The sequence below is a fragment of the Carassius carassius genome, chromosome 24 (assembly GCF_963082965.1).
Source record: "Carassius carassius chromosome 24, fCarCar2.1, whole genome shotgun sequence".
Classification (NCBI taxonomy): Eukaryota; Metazoa; Chordata; class Actinopteri; order Cypriniformes; family Cyprinidae; genus Carassius; species Carassius carassius.
In genome coordinates, this window is record NC_081778.1 from 1,727,178 (window position 1) to 1,743,328 (window position 16,151).

Consider the following 16,151-nt stretch of genomic DNA (forward strand, 5'->3'; position numbering starts at 1 on the left):
TATTAATCTTATACCCAAAAATTTAAGAGTTTTCAGTATCAATATTGAATGATAATGCCATCATAAAAAGCCATTAAACAAGTATTTAAAATATCAAATATTAAAAATACTGTCTTTGTATTGTTTATAGATAAATTTGGAAAGTCAGTGTGAAAATATATTTATGACAGCAAATTTTAATTTTAGATGTGCTCAATAATAATTAATTAGAGAGCCATATGAAATTGCATTTGTATTTATTCATGTAATTTAATTTAATTTTAATGGCATAAAAAATATATAAAACATTGACCGTCTAGCTATTTTAATGCAGTCAACATTAAATGGACAGAATTATTTAAGACTGTAAAAAAACGCTTTACTGAGTTTACTGGGTTGTAAGTAACAGTGTATCCTAAATGTAATTGTTATGTGCAGTTGAGAGGCTCAAGACCTCTGAGTTGGGATCATTTTAATACAGTCATTTGTTGTGTTTAGACTAGCCACTTGTCTTTCTAGGTTGATTTTATATTAGATAATAGTTTACACAACGTGTTTAGTAGCTCACCACAAATCTAATTTCTAATTTAACTGAAGTTTATAAGGTGTGTGTCATACTCACACACATTACAGATCCATATGCACTGGTCTCCGAGAGCTGGAGAATGGATCTCTGTAACACATTGGTGATGACGGACGCGCCGCTCCACTGTCAGCGAAAGTATCAAACAACATATCAGCAGGTGTTGATGGCTTTAGACTCTGGTCCCATCCCAAAGACTCGCCTGTCATTACCGTTACATCAGCTTCTCGTGAAATCATTGACAAAGAGAGATGATAAGCACAAGATCCAGCTGGCAAACACCCTAGAAACTGCAATAGTAATTCTCTAAAGGCCACTCTAAAAACCATAGCAACTGCACAGCAACACCCCACAATGCATCATGGCAGGGATTTCAGCAGAAACCAGCATCTCTCTCATTTCTTCAGATGTGGTTGAGAGAGCAGTGTTGGGTGTTTGTAAGATAGACACTCGTCTCTGATAAAAGCGGCTGCTCTGGCACACAGATGATCTTCTAGTTGGAGATCTTGTGTCCTCTTATGTCAGTCTTCCCAGAAAATGCTGACTTGGTTCTGTAAAGTGATCCGTCCAAGTATTGAGTCTTCATAGGCTTCCTGACCTGAGAGAGAGAGAGAGAGAGAGAGAGAGACAGAGACAGAGAGAGAGACATAGAGAGAGAGAGAGAGACAGAGAGAGAGAGAGAGAGAGATAATTTGAATTTTACAAAAACTTTAATACACTTTTCAAGAATTAAATTACAATCATAAACATTTATCAATCAGATCATAACAAAGTTCACAAAAAGAAAAATACTACTTCATTTTCAAACAGACAACACAGGGCACTATTGCAACACCAAATATTAACAAAGGTATCGAGATCATCAACAAATTTATAATAATTAAAATCAATCAAGATTCTTGCCTGTACCATATTAAAAAGAAGCTCAACTACATTTTGTTGTACATTATCTTCAATTTTTTTCTTTCTACTCAGATAAATTGCTAGTTTAGCCTTGCCTATGATAAAATTCAACAACTGACAATGAAATCTTTTCTCTCTAGCATATTTAAAACCAAAAATAAACAATTCCACAGAAAAGGTTTCACCACATCTTTCAAAAATATTGCTTAATGACAAAAATAGAGGTTTTAACCTGTAACACTTTGCAAAAGCATGGAAAACAGTTTCGCTTTCATTACAAAACGGACATTTGTCACTACTTTCAGGGTTTATAACAGATACAAAGGAATTAACTGCAATGGCTCCATAAAGGATTTTCCATTGCAAATCTCCAGTTTTCATTATCAATGGTGGTTTATAGAGTGACCTCCACTGAGGTTTTATATCTGCACTCAAAGTGAAAACAGTACGCCACGGGGTGTCAACTTTCCCATCCAACATCTTTTTGTTAAAACTAAACACACAGTATTTATATAATTTTTTTCCAACACAGGATAAAAAATCAATATACACAGTACTGCAAGACTCCAAAAAAAATCCAGAAAAATGTTCCACATTCACAGCAAAAACTAAATTTGGAAAAGGATCCACTGGATTGGGTTCAATAAGCCCATCTCGGAACCTAGACAACAGAGTTATTTCAGTTGGTTCAAGTGTAGATTTCCATTTTGATAAAAGCTTTGTGATGATGCGAACAGACTTGAAGCCCAACTTTTGAGCAATTGTACCATTGTTCTTTAGGTCACAGTCTGTTTCCTTCAATAAAAGGCCCAAGGTTAGGATTCTGTTATCAATAAGATCTTTGTTAAGTCCTGGAAATAAACCATTTCTAGACAAATCCATTCGTGTACCATATATTAAGGGCTCCTCCAATAACCAATGATTGTAGATCCTCTGTTCGCTTGAAGTGAAAAAGATTCCAGATTTTAAAAATGTTCCTATAGAAAATTGGTAGTCCAGAAACGTCTATGTCCGAAGAATTCACGAGGAAAAGATTTTTGTCCAATCCTAGACCTTTGAACTTGCGTAGAATGACATGGGCAACAGCACACCACTTCACATCAGAAGAACTAACCAACAGTTTCTGAATACGCTGAAGCCGAAAAGTTGCCACTCTGCTCTGCAGATGTACCAAACCTTGACCCCCTTCTTCTTTAGATAGAAAGAGCAAACTTTGAGGAATCCAATGTATATTGTCCCAAAAAAAATCAACTAAGATGGCTTGAACTTTCTTCAATAAAAGAGAGGGGGGATCAATACATGCAAACTTATGCCATAAAGAGGACGCAACCAAGTTATTAATTATTAGGATACGACCCCTATATGACATTGCTGGAGTCAGAAATTTCCATCTTTCTAAGCGACCTTTAACTTTTTCCACAACATTTTCCCAATTCATTTGTAAGGTAGAATCGTCTCCCAAAAAAACACCTAAGTATTTAAGACCTGTTCTTCCCCAAAAAAGACCTTCTGGTAACTTTGGCTTTCCTCTCAACCATTTACCTAATAAAAGAGTTTCACTTTTTCCCCAGTTTACATTTGCAGATGATAACTTCTTAAAATCGGATAATATCTTCAATAATTTTTCAATGTCATCTTGATCATTGATCATTATGAGGACATCATCAGCATAGGCTGATAAAATAAAATTATCTTTGCAATTTGGCAAACATACACCTTTTAACTGAGCTCTAAATTGCTGTAAAAGGGGCTCAATTGCTAAGGAATAAAGCATTCCAGATAATGAGCATCCCTGTCGAACACCTCTATTCACTTTAACAGGAGCACATAAACCACCATTGATTTTAATAAGACTCTCAATATCACAATAAAGAACCTTTATGAGATCGATAAACTTTGGGCAAAAGCCGAATGATTTTAAAACTTTCCAAAGGTAACAATGTTCCACACGATCAAAAGCTTTTTCTTGATCTAAAGAGATTAAGCCACAATCGAAAATTAAGCATCTTGGAGACCTCTAAAATATCACGAACCAACAAAATATTATCAATTATCGTTCTGCCAGGGACACAATAAGTTTGATCAGAATGGATGACAATATCCATTACTTCTGCTAATCGATTTGCCAGAATTTTAGAGAGCAATTTATACTCACTACAAAGCAGAGATATGGGACGCCAGCATCTTATATCAGTGAGGTCGCCTTTCTTGGGCAAGAGGGTTTATACTGCTCTCCGGCAGCTTTGAGGTAGCCGGCCCTCAGCCAGGCTTTCATTCAACACCTCTAACACATCCTCTTCCAGGACAGCCCAGAAGGTCTTATACCACTCAATTGGTAGACCATCAACTCATTCATGGCATTATAAAAATTGAAATCAATCAGTATTCTTGCTTTGAGTAAAGACCTAAAAACCATAACCACATCGTCATTACACCTTTGTTCTAGTTTACTTTTTCGACTCATATAAATTTCCAATTTCGCTTGCCCAAAAATAAAATTCAATAATTGAAACACAATACGTTTTTTCCGTGCATACTTAAAACCAAAGATAAAAGTTTCAGGAAAAAAAATTTCATTGAACTTGACACACATTTCTTAAACCAACACAAATAAAGGTTTAAGTCTGAAACAGTACATGAAAGCATGAAAAACGGTTTCCTTTTGAGAACAGAAAGGACAACCAGGGTTATTATTAGAATCCAAAACCGAAATAAAAGAATTAACCGCAATGGCTCCATGGAGAATTCTCCATTGCAAAGCTCCTGTTTTCTTTGATAATGGTGGTTTATATAACACTCTCCATTCAGGTTTTACATCATCACATAATTTAAAAACTGAACGCCATGTGGTATCAACTCTTTTGTCAAACATTTTCTTGTTAAGGATAAGAACACACAACTTGTACAAACCCCTTCCTTTACAAGAAAAAAAATCAACCGAAATGTTCTTTTGTTTTAATAAAATACCTGAACATTCTTCAAATAATGGTTGGACTGTCAAACAGGGGAAAGGGTCCTCGCTATCAGGAATATTATTCCCGGAAAAAAAATCCTCCAGAATCAATTTCTCTTCACTTGTAAATGTCTCTGTCAGTTTAGCTAGAAAACGAGTAATTGATCGAATAGATCGGAAACCCAGTCCTTTTGCAACAGCCTCTGTGTCCTTAAAATGAGGTCCAGTTAAAGACAATAACTGACCTAAAACAAAAAGTCCTGAATTTGGTAGCGCCTTGCTGAATCCCGGTAAAAAATTTGAAGAGGAAATGTCTAGTCTTGCCTTGCAGATCAGAGGCTCCCTTAATAACCAGTAAATGGAATGAAAAATTTCAGTATTTTGGATGTGAAAAAAACTCCACACTTTAAAAAGATTCCGATAAAAAGGAGGCAGCTGTGATATGTTCAAACTCTTGGGATCCATCAAAAACAGAGATCTGTCCAGAGCAAAACTTCCAACAGTCTTTAGTATGATGCCACTGATTTTTCTCCAGCTTACATTCACTGGTCCATCTAGAAATCTTTGTATAAAATGTAACCGGAAAGTTGCAATCCTGCTCTGTAAATGAATTAAACCTTGACCACCTTCATCTTTAGGTAAATACAACATGCTCTGCGGGATCCAATGAAGTTTGTCCCAAAAGAAATCCACAAGGATTGCTTGAATTTCAGCCACCAATTTTGCAGGAGGGTCTATACATGCCAGTCTGTGCCAAAAAAGTGAAGCCACCAAGTTATTGACAATAAGTGTTCGACCTCTAAAGGACATGTTAGGTAAAAGCCATTTCCATTTGTCTAGTCGACCTCTTACTTTCTGTAACATCCCATCCCAATTTTTTTGCAAAACACTTTCATCTCCTAAAAACACTCCAATATATCTTATACCCCCTCTACTCCAACATAAGCCTTCAGGTAGAGTTGGTTTTCCATCATTCCAATCCTCAAATAACAAAGCATCACTTTTCTTCCAATTAACCTTTGCTGAAGAACATTTTCCAAATTCATCTATTAATTTTGATAGGACATATATATCTTCTTGTTTATTGATTATAATAACAACATCATCAGCATAAGCTGATAAACAAAAGTTAAAATCACACTGTGGTACTCTTAACCCATCCAACCTCTTCCTAATTTGTTGGAGTAGTGGTTCAATAGCAATAGAATATAACATACCTGATAAAGAACATCCTTGTCTAATTGCCCTATTAACCTTGAATGGAGCACATAAACCACCATTAATCTTAATCACACTCTCAATGTCACCATAAAGAATTTTTAGCATTCTTAAAAAATTTTCATGGAAACCAAAGGCTTCCAAGGAATTCTATAAATAAGAATGTTCCACTCTATCGAACACTTTTTCTTAATCTAAAGACAACAGACCGCATTTGATATCAAGTAATTTGGACACCTGTATAATATCCCTAATAAAAGAAATGTTGTCAAAAATTGACCTATTAGGTACACAGTAGGACTGATCCGGATGGATAACCTGTCCTATTACCTTAGCCAACCTGATTGCGAAAGTTTTTGAGAGTAATTTATAATCACTGCATAAAAGTGAGACCGGCCTCCAATTTTTTATCTCAGTGAGATCTCCTTTTTTTGGGAGAAGAGTAACCACTGCTCTCCGGCAGCTCAACGGCAACCCACCCTTCAGTAAGCTATCATTGAACACCTCTAGCAGGTCAACTCCAATCTCAGACCAGAAGGTTTTCAAAAATTCAGCCGGCAGCCCATCAATACCCGGAGTTTTTCCAGACTCCATACTCTGGAGTGCTCCATACAACTCTCCCAAGGTTAGGGCATTTTCCAGCTCTTTCTTGGACTCCTCTGAGATGTTTGGAAGATTTTCTAGGAAAAAATCTTTTCCCCTATCTTCAGGCTCAAGCTCACTTCCATACAGGGACTGATAAAAACGCATTGCTTCTTCACGAATCTCTCTGGGGTTGGATAACAAAGTACCTTCCTCAGAACGTAAGACGTGAATTATTCGCTTTTGTCCATTTTTCCTTTCATGGCCAAAGAAATATTTCGAAGGTGCATCCATCTGATCAATATTAAAAAATTTTGCCCGGACCAGTGCCCCCTGTGTTTTATGATTTAACAGGTCTTTAAGTTCCGCTTTCTTCCTTAAAAAGGTTTCCAAACAATTAATATCATTTGAGGTCTGAGTCAGTTTCTGCAAATCCATTATTTGTTTTTCAAGCACTTCTAATGAGCGAGTTAAATCTTTTGTGACATTTCGAGTGTATTGCTGTGCAAACTGTTTTATTTGTACCTTACCATAATCCCACCATTGTTGTAAAGATTTAAAAGAAGATTTGGTCTTTTTGAAAAACTTCCAATAAAACTTAAAAGATTCAATAAAAAATTTGTCATTTAAAAGATTTGTATTAAAATGCCAATAAGCACTTTTAGGTTTTACTGAACTTAAAATAAATTTACAACTCACCATGTTATGATCAGAAAATGGTAATGGTGTGATAAAACATTTGTTAAACATGTTCAAATGGTGTTTAAAAACATAAAACCTGTCTAATCTAGCTAGAGATAAACAATTACCACGTGTGTGAGCCCATGTATATTGTCTCTCATTACCATTTAGAGCTCTCCAAACATCACACAGATCAAATTTTTCAATTAAATGGATTAAATGTTTACGCGAAGCCATGTGAGGCTCAATATTATTTCTGTCCATATCAAGTTCAGCACAATTAAAATCACCTCCTAGAAACAAAAACTCCTCAGTACTGCAATTTTGTAAAGTTGAACATAGGGTATCTAAAAATAATAATCTTTCCACATGTGCAGTGGGAGCATAACTACAAATAAGTACAAAAACAAAACTTTCATAAGTAGCTCTAACTTTTAATAGTCTACCTTTAATAATCTCATTTACGTCATATGAAATTGGTTTAAAATTCTTATTAAACAAAATGGCAACTCCACCACTAAATGTAGAACTATGACTTAAAACAGATATTCTATTGAATTCTTTCATCCAATCGACACCATTATCTGAGCTACTATGAGTCTCTTGTAAAAAAGCTATATCTATACTATTCTGTTCAATTTCTTCAAAGATTTTCACTCTTTTTTTATAATTCTTTGCACCATTAACATTCAAAGAAGCAAGATGTACTTCACTCATTATAAAAAGGAAAAATAAGAAAAGATACATCCTACAAAGCCAAAGAAGAAAGATATTCCTAATTTTCAGAACAAGCAGTATCATTATTTAGAGCAACGCCGATGTTTCTCACGATTTTTTTCAATCTATAAACTTCTTTGTTGGTAAAGCAGTCTCTAGCCATCAAACTTTTCGCTCTATCAACAAATTGCTTTAGATCAGGGAAATATTCTTGTACTTGTACTCCTCTTTTATTTTTTGTTGATCTGAGGAACAATTTTATATCCTCAAGTTCATAACTACGAGAAATTTGTTCACTTTGTGAGAGACTCATACTGCATTCAGAGGAATCGCTGTCACTCTCTGTGTCCTGCATTTCACTACCTTGTAACTCGTCAGTCTTGCTTATTTTCGCATCTACTGACGTATTTTTCATTTTTCTTTTTTGAGGGGTCTTAAAAAGAAACTGTTCATCCTCCATTGTTAACTGTGCCTCCTCACAAAAATCATTAACAACAACTTGCATCTGTTCATTGGTTGTACTACCTTCCTGTTGGTTATCTGTCAGAGAAACCGTAGCTGAGGGTATATCACTGGGAGTTGACTCAATTTGCCCACTCCGAGATGAGGACGCCACTGCCTCAGTCTCCCCCGGAGCACTCTGAACGGTCTCTGTCACAGCCGCGACTTCTCCCGTCACCGATACAGCGGCCTCCACTACACCGTTACCTTCACTACTTTGCGCATTCTCTTTCTCTTTTTCGCCTTCAATATTTTTACTTGGGCAGTTCTGCAATAAATGTCCCGTTTTTTTGCACTCAAAACACTTAATCTTTCCAGTAGTTACAAAAATGCTGTAGCTGAAATCATCAATCCTAAAGTTAAGTGTTAAGTCTAAATCCACATCATCGGGGATGATCATGTAGACGAATCTCCTAAATGAAACAATATGTTTCAATAAAGGCGATTCGCTACTGATCGGTATCTTTTTTATTGGAGACACCAACTTGCCATAACGCGACAAAGCTTGCGTTAAAATCTCATCACTCACAAAAGGTGGCACGTTAGATAGAGTTACTTTTTTGGCAGGTAAAGAAAGTGGGAGGACCGAAACAAATTCTCCTCCAACTACAATTCCCTGCTCTACCAAATCATTCGCTTTATCTACGCTATCCAGAAAAACCACAATCGCACTGTTCATCCTGGAAGCGGATAAAACACCTGCGTGTCCAACCACCTCCCCAACAGCCAAGCAACAGTCCTCAATACTCACCACGGACGCCACCCTAATTGCGTGGCGTCTCGTGAGTGAGCCCAATGCCTGGGCCGACATGCTTCCTAAAAAAAACGGATAGCACGTGGCCCTATGCGTAACAACAGCGAGACAAGGAAACACACACACACACACACACACACAAAGAAACAAAAACAAAAACCAGAAGAAAAAGAAACAAACAAAAAAACAGCGTAGAGAATAAAGAGAGAAAAAATTCACTCACGCCACTCTACACCACCCTCACGCCACTCCATCCACTCACGCTCAAACACGCTCTGCTCCACGCACCCACACCCTCGCGCAACAGTCACACCGGAAAGTGTGAGAGAGAGAGAGAGAGAGAGAGAGAGAGCGTCTGTGAAGACGTCCAGAACCAGCATGAATGTGAAAGTAAAAAAATAAATAAATAAATACGTACAAGGATAATATACATATTATGCAAATAATGAATATTATTTGCAATTAAATGAAAATGTATTGTAGTTTAAATTTATATTAAATGCATTTGGCTAAACTGTAAGATTGTTTTTTTTTGGGGGGGGGGGGGTGACACAAGCGTGCAGTTTTATATGTAATTTGATAATGACATATTGCCTTTGAAATATGGTTAAAGGGTTACTGCTGAATGAACTGATAAGCATTTATGGTAAACTAAAATATACTTTAATGACATTTTCTTTGCAACTTGTATTTAAATGTGTTTGTAATTGCACATTTGTAAAGATGTTGCAATTAAATGCATTTAAAGTACAGTATATTCACTTTAAATGTAATATCGAATAACACACTACGGTTTAAATATTACAACTTAATGATTTAAAATGTACAAAGTAAAACTTTGACATTATTACAAAGTGCACTTTTAAAAAAATGTACTTGTTAAAAACAGATGCCTTTTGTTTCATTCATTTTTTTATTATCTGCAAGGACAGTTTTAAAGTAAGGTTTAAAGTACTCTACAATTAAGCACACTTGTTCTTCTTCAGGAGCTCTTTGTGGCAACACTGAAACTGCAGTATGTACTTGAGAGCATTTTGGAAGGCAGCTGTGTGTGAAATCAAGCTTGCGCAGCTAAAAACATTTGCGTTCACACTCAGAGATTATGATCTGGGGTTGGGAATTTTCACTCTATGTGTCTCCCCGCTATAACAGCAGCCAAACATTTGCTGGTGTCTATTCCAGTGTCCTGATGAATGCATGATGGTGTCACGACTATAACAGGTGCTTCAGACAAGAGCTCTGCCAGTGAGCAGTACTGTTAAAATACTGTTTGAGTCTGAGCTCTCTCTCTCGCTCTCTCTCTCTCTCGCTGGGTTTTTCTGCTTCATTAGCTGGCCTCTGTAAACACCATTTATTGCATCATGTTTATCTGATGTCCTGTATGCTTGGCTTCAGACTCTTTGGGTTCATGAGAGGCCAAGGTTACAAACCCTCTAAACTCACAAAAGATTAAACCACCTGCAAATGTGTCTGAATCAGGTGTTTTGGTGATTTTAGTGGCTGTATGAAGTTGGCTCTGCTCAAGTTTACACAGGTGTGGAGAATCACATTAATTACCAACATCGTCCACTAACCTCAAACAAACACAATACTTTCTTTGTTGACAGTCCTCATTCGAAACGTTGACTAAATACTTGAGAAAGTAAACTTAACACACTGGGGAAGAAAAAAAACGCAGTGTAGAGTGTTTTTTGTCTTTCTTCCCAATAAATGACCCTTCCCTTACAAAAGCAGAAGTTTATTTAAAAAAAAAAAAATTAAGGAATTATTCAAGTTTGCTATTAGTATACTTTAAAAACTAAATATACTATGTATACTTGGCTTATACAGAAAAGTCTATGTTTGTCCTGTTCTTGTACTTAAGAAATGTGCAAAAATATAAATAGACTATAAGTACTGTATAAATATAGATGCAGTATTAAAACTAGTGGTAACACTTTAGATTAGGTAGAGTTTCACTTAAACGTATACTTTTATCAACTAAAAAGTGCAACAATTTAGTCCCAAGAAGTATTGAAATGACACATACATTCTAAAACAATGATTTTAGTATATCACTACATGAAGTGTACTAGGAAATAACTTTACTTCAGTTTACTTAATAAAATAAACTTGAAGTGTGCTTCTTTTTTGTTCTGGATTATTTTGAAATGTAGTTTTTTAATGAATGACTTAATCCACATCTACTCATATGCTGACACTGTTATTACGTGCTGTAAGTAGTTAGTTGTGTGTCATCTCTTTAACACAGACAGCATGTGCAGACACACTTATTGTGTATTTTAGGGTGCTCCATTATTTGATCTTCAATCCTCAGGGCCAGAAAAGAGCATGGAGAAGCATTACATCATGGAAATAGGTGTAGGTTCCCATTTAGAGCCTGACATCACTGAGGTCGGATAATATCGGACCTGTGTGATCAGATTCCTCCATGCAGAGCATCTATTCTTCTGTGCTGTATTGAAATAAAGTTGTTCATTTGTAATGTTTAAATGTAACACTAGCATAAAACTGGTAGATATAAAGTGTACCGTAATAGAATATAATGCCCATCTTCGGTCACATTTATGTGGCAAATAACTAACGTCTGATTGGCCAGACAAGTGCCAACTGCATCATATGCATTACAGCTCAAATCACAGAGGCTAAAAGCTGAACCCTTGAGAAATCATAGCTGTGTGAATGTTTAATTCAGTTCATAATTAATAAGTTCACATAAACATGTTTATGGCAACAGAGACACAAGACCACATATTCCCTATGATATATTATAAAGTTCCTTTAATTACTACAAACATCCAGCCAAGGCATTGCCAAATTATTACCTTTTACAGCAGATCAAATGTCTGACTGCACCATACTGATATGGAATGTGTTTTAAAGAGAACATCTGTGTGAAACGTCTCCACTGCTGTTTTTAAGATGAAGGCAGATCCAGTCCCTACAGCGATGGATGGCATTGGTCAGAGCTGTGAGATGTTGATGATCAAGGTGTCTCAGTGTTAACCCTCCCCTGACCAGAGTTGAGGCTTGTTAAAATGCTTGTCTTGATGTTTAAATATAGTAATTTATGCAGTTTACTGTATAATGAGCATGATGTAATATGCAGTACACTAGTGTTTAATTGCCTTTGCAAAAAGAAATGCTGTGGGAAATCTTTGGTTTCACTCTGGCCATGTGATAAATATTAGTGGTTCTTTAAACACAAATAACTCCCTTCGGATGTAAGGCACTTATGTGTGTGTGTGTGTGTGTGTGTGTGTGTGTGTGCATGTGTTTCTGTACACCACAGCTGGCGTGTGGAGGCCTGGGGAGCGTGCAGCCGCAGCTGCGGATCCGGAGAGCAGATCAGACAGGTGCGCTGTGTCCAGAAAACAGGCCCAGATCAGGTGGACACTGTGACCGATGAGCGCTGTGCACAACCACCGCCGTCTCGCAGACAGAACTGCAACACACACACCTGCCCACCCATCTGGAGCGCTGGACCCTGGTCGCAGGTTAGAGCTCACAAGGGTCAACATGTTCACAAAATAATCTAATTGTGGCTGATGAATAGTGCATTTTGAAAATCGCATCTGTAACTGAACACTTTTGTGTGATGCTGCATTGAGTGCACCTTTAATTCTACAGTTAAGACTTCACTGAGTAACACTGTCTTACAATACAATTGAATTTTTCCCACCAGTGTTCTCGCAAATGTGGGAAGGGGGTGATGAAGAGAGCGGTGGCGTGTGTGAGCAGTGGCTCTTACTCCCGCTTGCTGACGGATGCCTCCTGTGCTGCTCTGCCCAAACCCAGCAGCCAAGAGACCTGCGTGATCAAACGCTGCCACAAACAGCGCAAGGCCCAGTGGTTCGTCTCCACCTGGCAACCGGTAAAACCCTCCGCAGAATACTAGCATTGCATAGAGGTACAGTGGGGTGGTGTGTTGTGAAAGCAAATATTTGGAGTTGTGACCCCATACTGTCACAAAGGGATTGTCCTTTTAATTAGAGCATTTCGAGTCACTTTAAAAAAAAATATTCTGCTTAAGGACAGATTTCTACTATTGCAGGCCTTTCATATTTTACATTTACAATTGCAGTATGTGTTACATTTTTAAACAACTGGTGCCTTGTTGTTCCTTCGCAACATACAATACAATACAATACAAATGTAATTTCTGTAGCACATTTAAAACCACTACCATTGACCAAAGTGCTTTCCAGCATCATTACATACAGTCACAAAAACAAAAATGAAAAATAAAAAATGAAATCCTGATCACTCTGATAAACTGTAAAATCTACACTAGAAAGATACGATTTCAATCTAGACTTAAAAGCATCCACAGATGGTGAAGATTTAATGTGCATCAGAAGGATTTTCTCATTGGACCTAATTATTATTGTATTTTCATAAGGAATCAAAAGGTAAACAATATATTTTGGGGCAATACCATGCAGCGCTTTAAAAACCATCAACAGAACCTTAAACTCAATTCTTAATTTTACCGGCAACCAGTGTGAAGAAAACAGAACAGGGTTTCTCTCCCTCTTCTTTGTGCGAGTCAAATAGCAGCAGCATTTTTAAATAATTGAAGATGAGATAACTGACCCTGTGAAATACCTATATATAAAGAATTACAGTAATAATAACAATCACCAGTTCCTTAGAAGTGAGAACTGATTTCTGTTTATAAATAATTCTGAGTTGATAAAATGCAGCCTTCACAACACTAGTTCCCTTTTGAGAGTACTCTCGTACTGCGTAAGCTAGCTTACGCTATGGGAAAAGGTCCCCTTTTCTCGAGAATATGAAGCCAAAAATTATCCTTAATTTTTAAGTAATGTAAAACGCAGTGCTGCAGCACAGCAGACCCAAGCGAAGCGGCTCGCGCGCTTATTGGCTGTGCTGCGGCAACTGCAGCAACCTATGGTGAGGCAGCGGAGAGTAACGAACGTCAGAGCGCGCCAAAATAGGCATGGCTGGAACTATATAAGCCACCGCTTCACCATAGGGATCAGATTTCATCTCCTTCAGCGATCTCACCTGCACTTCGCTGTCTTCTCCGGAGAAGCCTCTACACGCCGTCGAAAAGCCTCTCAGCGGGATAGCACTGCAACGCAGATCTGAGGACGCCGGCTCGTGCTTCATCTCGACGCCGCCTTCAGCACTCGCTTCCTGCTGCGCCATCCGGCATGACTATATCCTTTTCAAAGCTAGTGTGTTTGCCGCTGCATCACACTTTTTTCCTCCAGAATTCGAGGCGTTGTTTCAAATGCCTCGGGCCTGCGCTTCCTGCCAAGGCCCTCTGCCCAGCGAGGACCGCCACATCATCTGTGTCTCCTGCCTGGGCCGCGAGCATGCTGAGAGCGCACTCTTCAAGGGCGGCTGCCCTGAGTGCGACGACATGGCTATATCGACCCTGCGGGCTCGATTAGCTCAAACCAGCCACGATGCTCCACCCGCTCCGCCTCTTCTCTCTCAAGTGCCGCGTAAGAAACGCCGCGATCAGAGAATGCCTGAGCATACTGCTACATGCGAGCTCACGCCGGAACACTCCCCGCGTGCCTCGCCCGCTCTCTCTCCTTCGCCTGTCCTCTTCGTGGACGAGCAGCGCCAGTCCCTGCTCACCAGCGCCCCCTTCTCCTTCGGAGCGCCTGAGGCGGAAGAGGACAGACACGACAGCCTTTCTCTCGCCGCGTCCAGTAGTGAGGAATGGTCGGGCTCCATTGCGGACCCCCCCCCCCCCCCCCCCCCTCTCCTCTACAGCACCCAGCTGCACCGGACAACGCGCCGATATCGACGCGGAGCTTACTCGCGTGCTTACAAGGGCTGTCAGCGACCTTCAGCTCGACTGGTCTCCTCCAGACGAGCCCGCTAAAAGCAGGCTGGATGAATGGTTCCTGCAGGGGCGCCCTTCGGCCCCTCCGCAAAGAAGCGCCCCCTTCTTCCCGGAAGTTCACAATGAACTCACGAAGTCGTGGAAAGCCCCATTCTCCGCACGCTTGAAGACTTCTGTCTCGTCAGCGCTCTCCTTTGTCGACGGCGCCCGAGACCACGGTTACGAGAGCCTCCCCCCTCTCGAGGAGGCTATTGCTGCACACCTCTGCCCGCCCTCAGCCGCTGGATGGCGGTCGAAGCCTGTGCATCCATCCAAGCCGTGCCGCACCACCTCAGCTCTCGCTGGCCGAGCTTACACCTCCGCTGGTCAAGCTGCTTCGGCTCTACACACCATGGCTGTGCTGCAGGTTTTTCAGGCCAGACTTCTCCGTAACCTGGACGAGTCTGCCCCAGATACCTATGACTTTAAAGATCTCCGCAGCGCTACTGATCTAGCCCTGCGTGCGACAAAGACCACAGCACAAGCGATCGGCCGAAGCATGGCAAGCCTCGCTGTTTTAGAGCGACACCTCTGGCTCACGCTCACGGAGATGAAAGACGCCGACAAATCCGCCTTTCTCGACTCTCCTATCTCGCCTTCCGGCCTCTTTGGCCAGTCGGTTAAGGGTTTCGCTGAACGCTTCACTGAGGCTCAGAAAACGTCACAGGCAATGAGACACTTCCTGCCGAAACGCTCTAGCTCTGCTGCGGGACGCCGTAGAAATGCGCCGCCCCCTCAGACCTCGAAGCCATCGCAGCCAGACTTACAGTCTCGCCCAGCGACCAAAACCTCACATGCTTCCTCCAATCCCCTCACTAAAGGCGGTTGGAGATGTCTATACTGCAGTAAACGAGCCTGTTACAATGCACGCACGCCTGCACACAAATGCCGTTTTCACGGCGACCTCAATAAAGCACAAAAAGAGCTTTTTCTATGTAGGCAGTGTGCCCACTACACAGTACGCACCCCTACATGTATACACACTCCCCCAAGTGTCACAAAGACTCACTCGGGTCTCCTTTCATGCCCACCTTCCCGCTCGCGCCGGAGGTGCTCTAAATGTAGCGCGCGTGCCCACTTCTCAGTGCGCAACCCTACAAATAAGCGCTGTCACCACAGTGTCACAAGCACAGCATACTCGAGCTACTGGTCCCCTCATAACAGGCGGCCAGTGCCCGAAGCACATTCAACCCATAGCCGCACGAGCCGCTGCATGGCAGGCCATCCCCGGCATATCAAATTGGGTTTTGAATATAATAAAATGAGGTTACTCGCTCCAGTTCGCTCGCAGACCGCCGCGCTTTCGCGCCGTGGTCGAAACGAAAGTGAAAAGCGAAATGACACACGTCCTTCGCGCCGAACTGATAAACCTTCTTGCAAAAGGGGCGATAGAAACTGTCCCCCCTGCGCAGCG

General features: G+C 40.1%; 1 protein-coding gene across 1 annotated transcript in view; it reads left to right on the forward strand.

The window, feature by feature from the left end:
* The window catches only part of LOC132102694 (A disintegrin and metalloproteinase with thrombospondin motifs 16-like), an 84,665-nt gene that overhangs the window by 60,848 nt on the left and 7,666 nt on the right, over window positions 1–16,151 (forward strand). Inside the window, exons 19-20 of the mRNA XM_059507295.1 lie at window positions 12,164–12,368; window positions 12,557–12,745. Coding sequence (XP_059363278.1) covers window positions 12,164–12,368; window positions 12,557–12,745 — 394 coding nt within the window. The remainder of the gene's footprint in view (window positions 1–12,163; window positions 12,369–12,556; window positions 12,746–16,151) is intronic.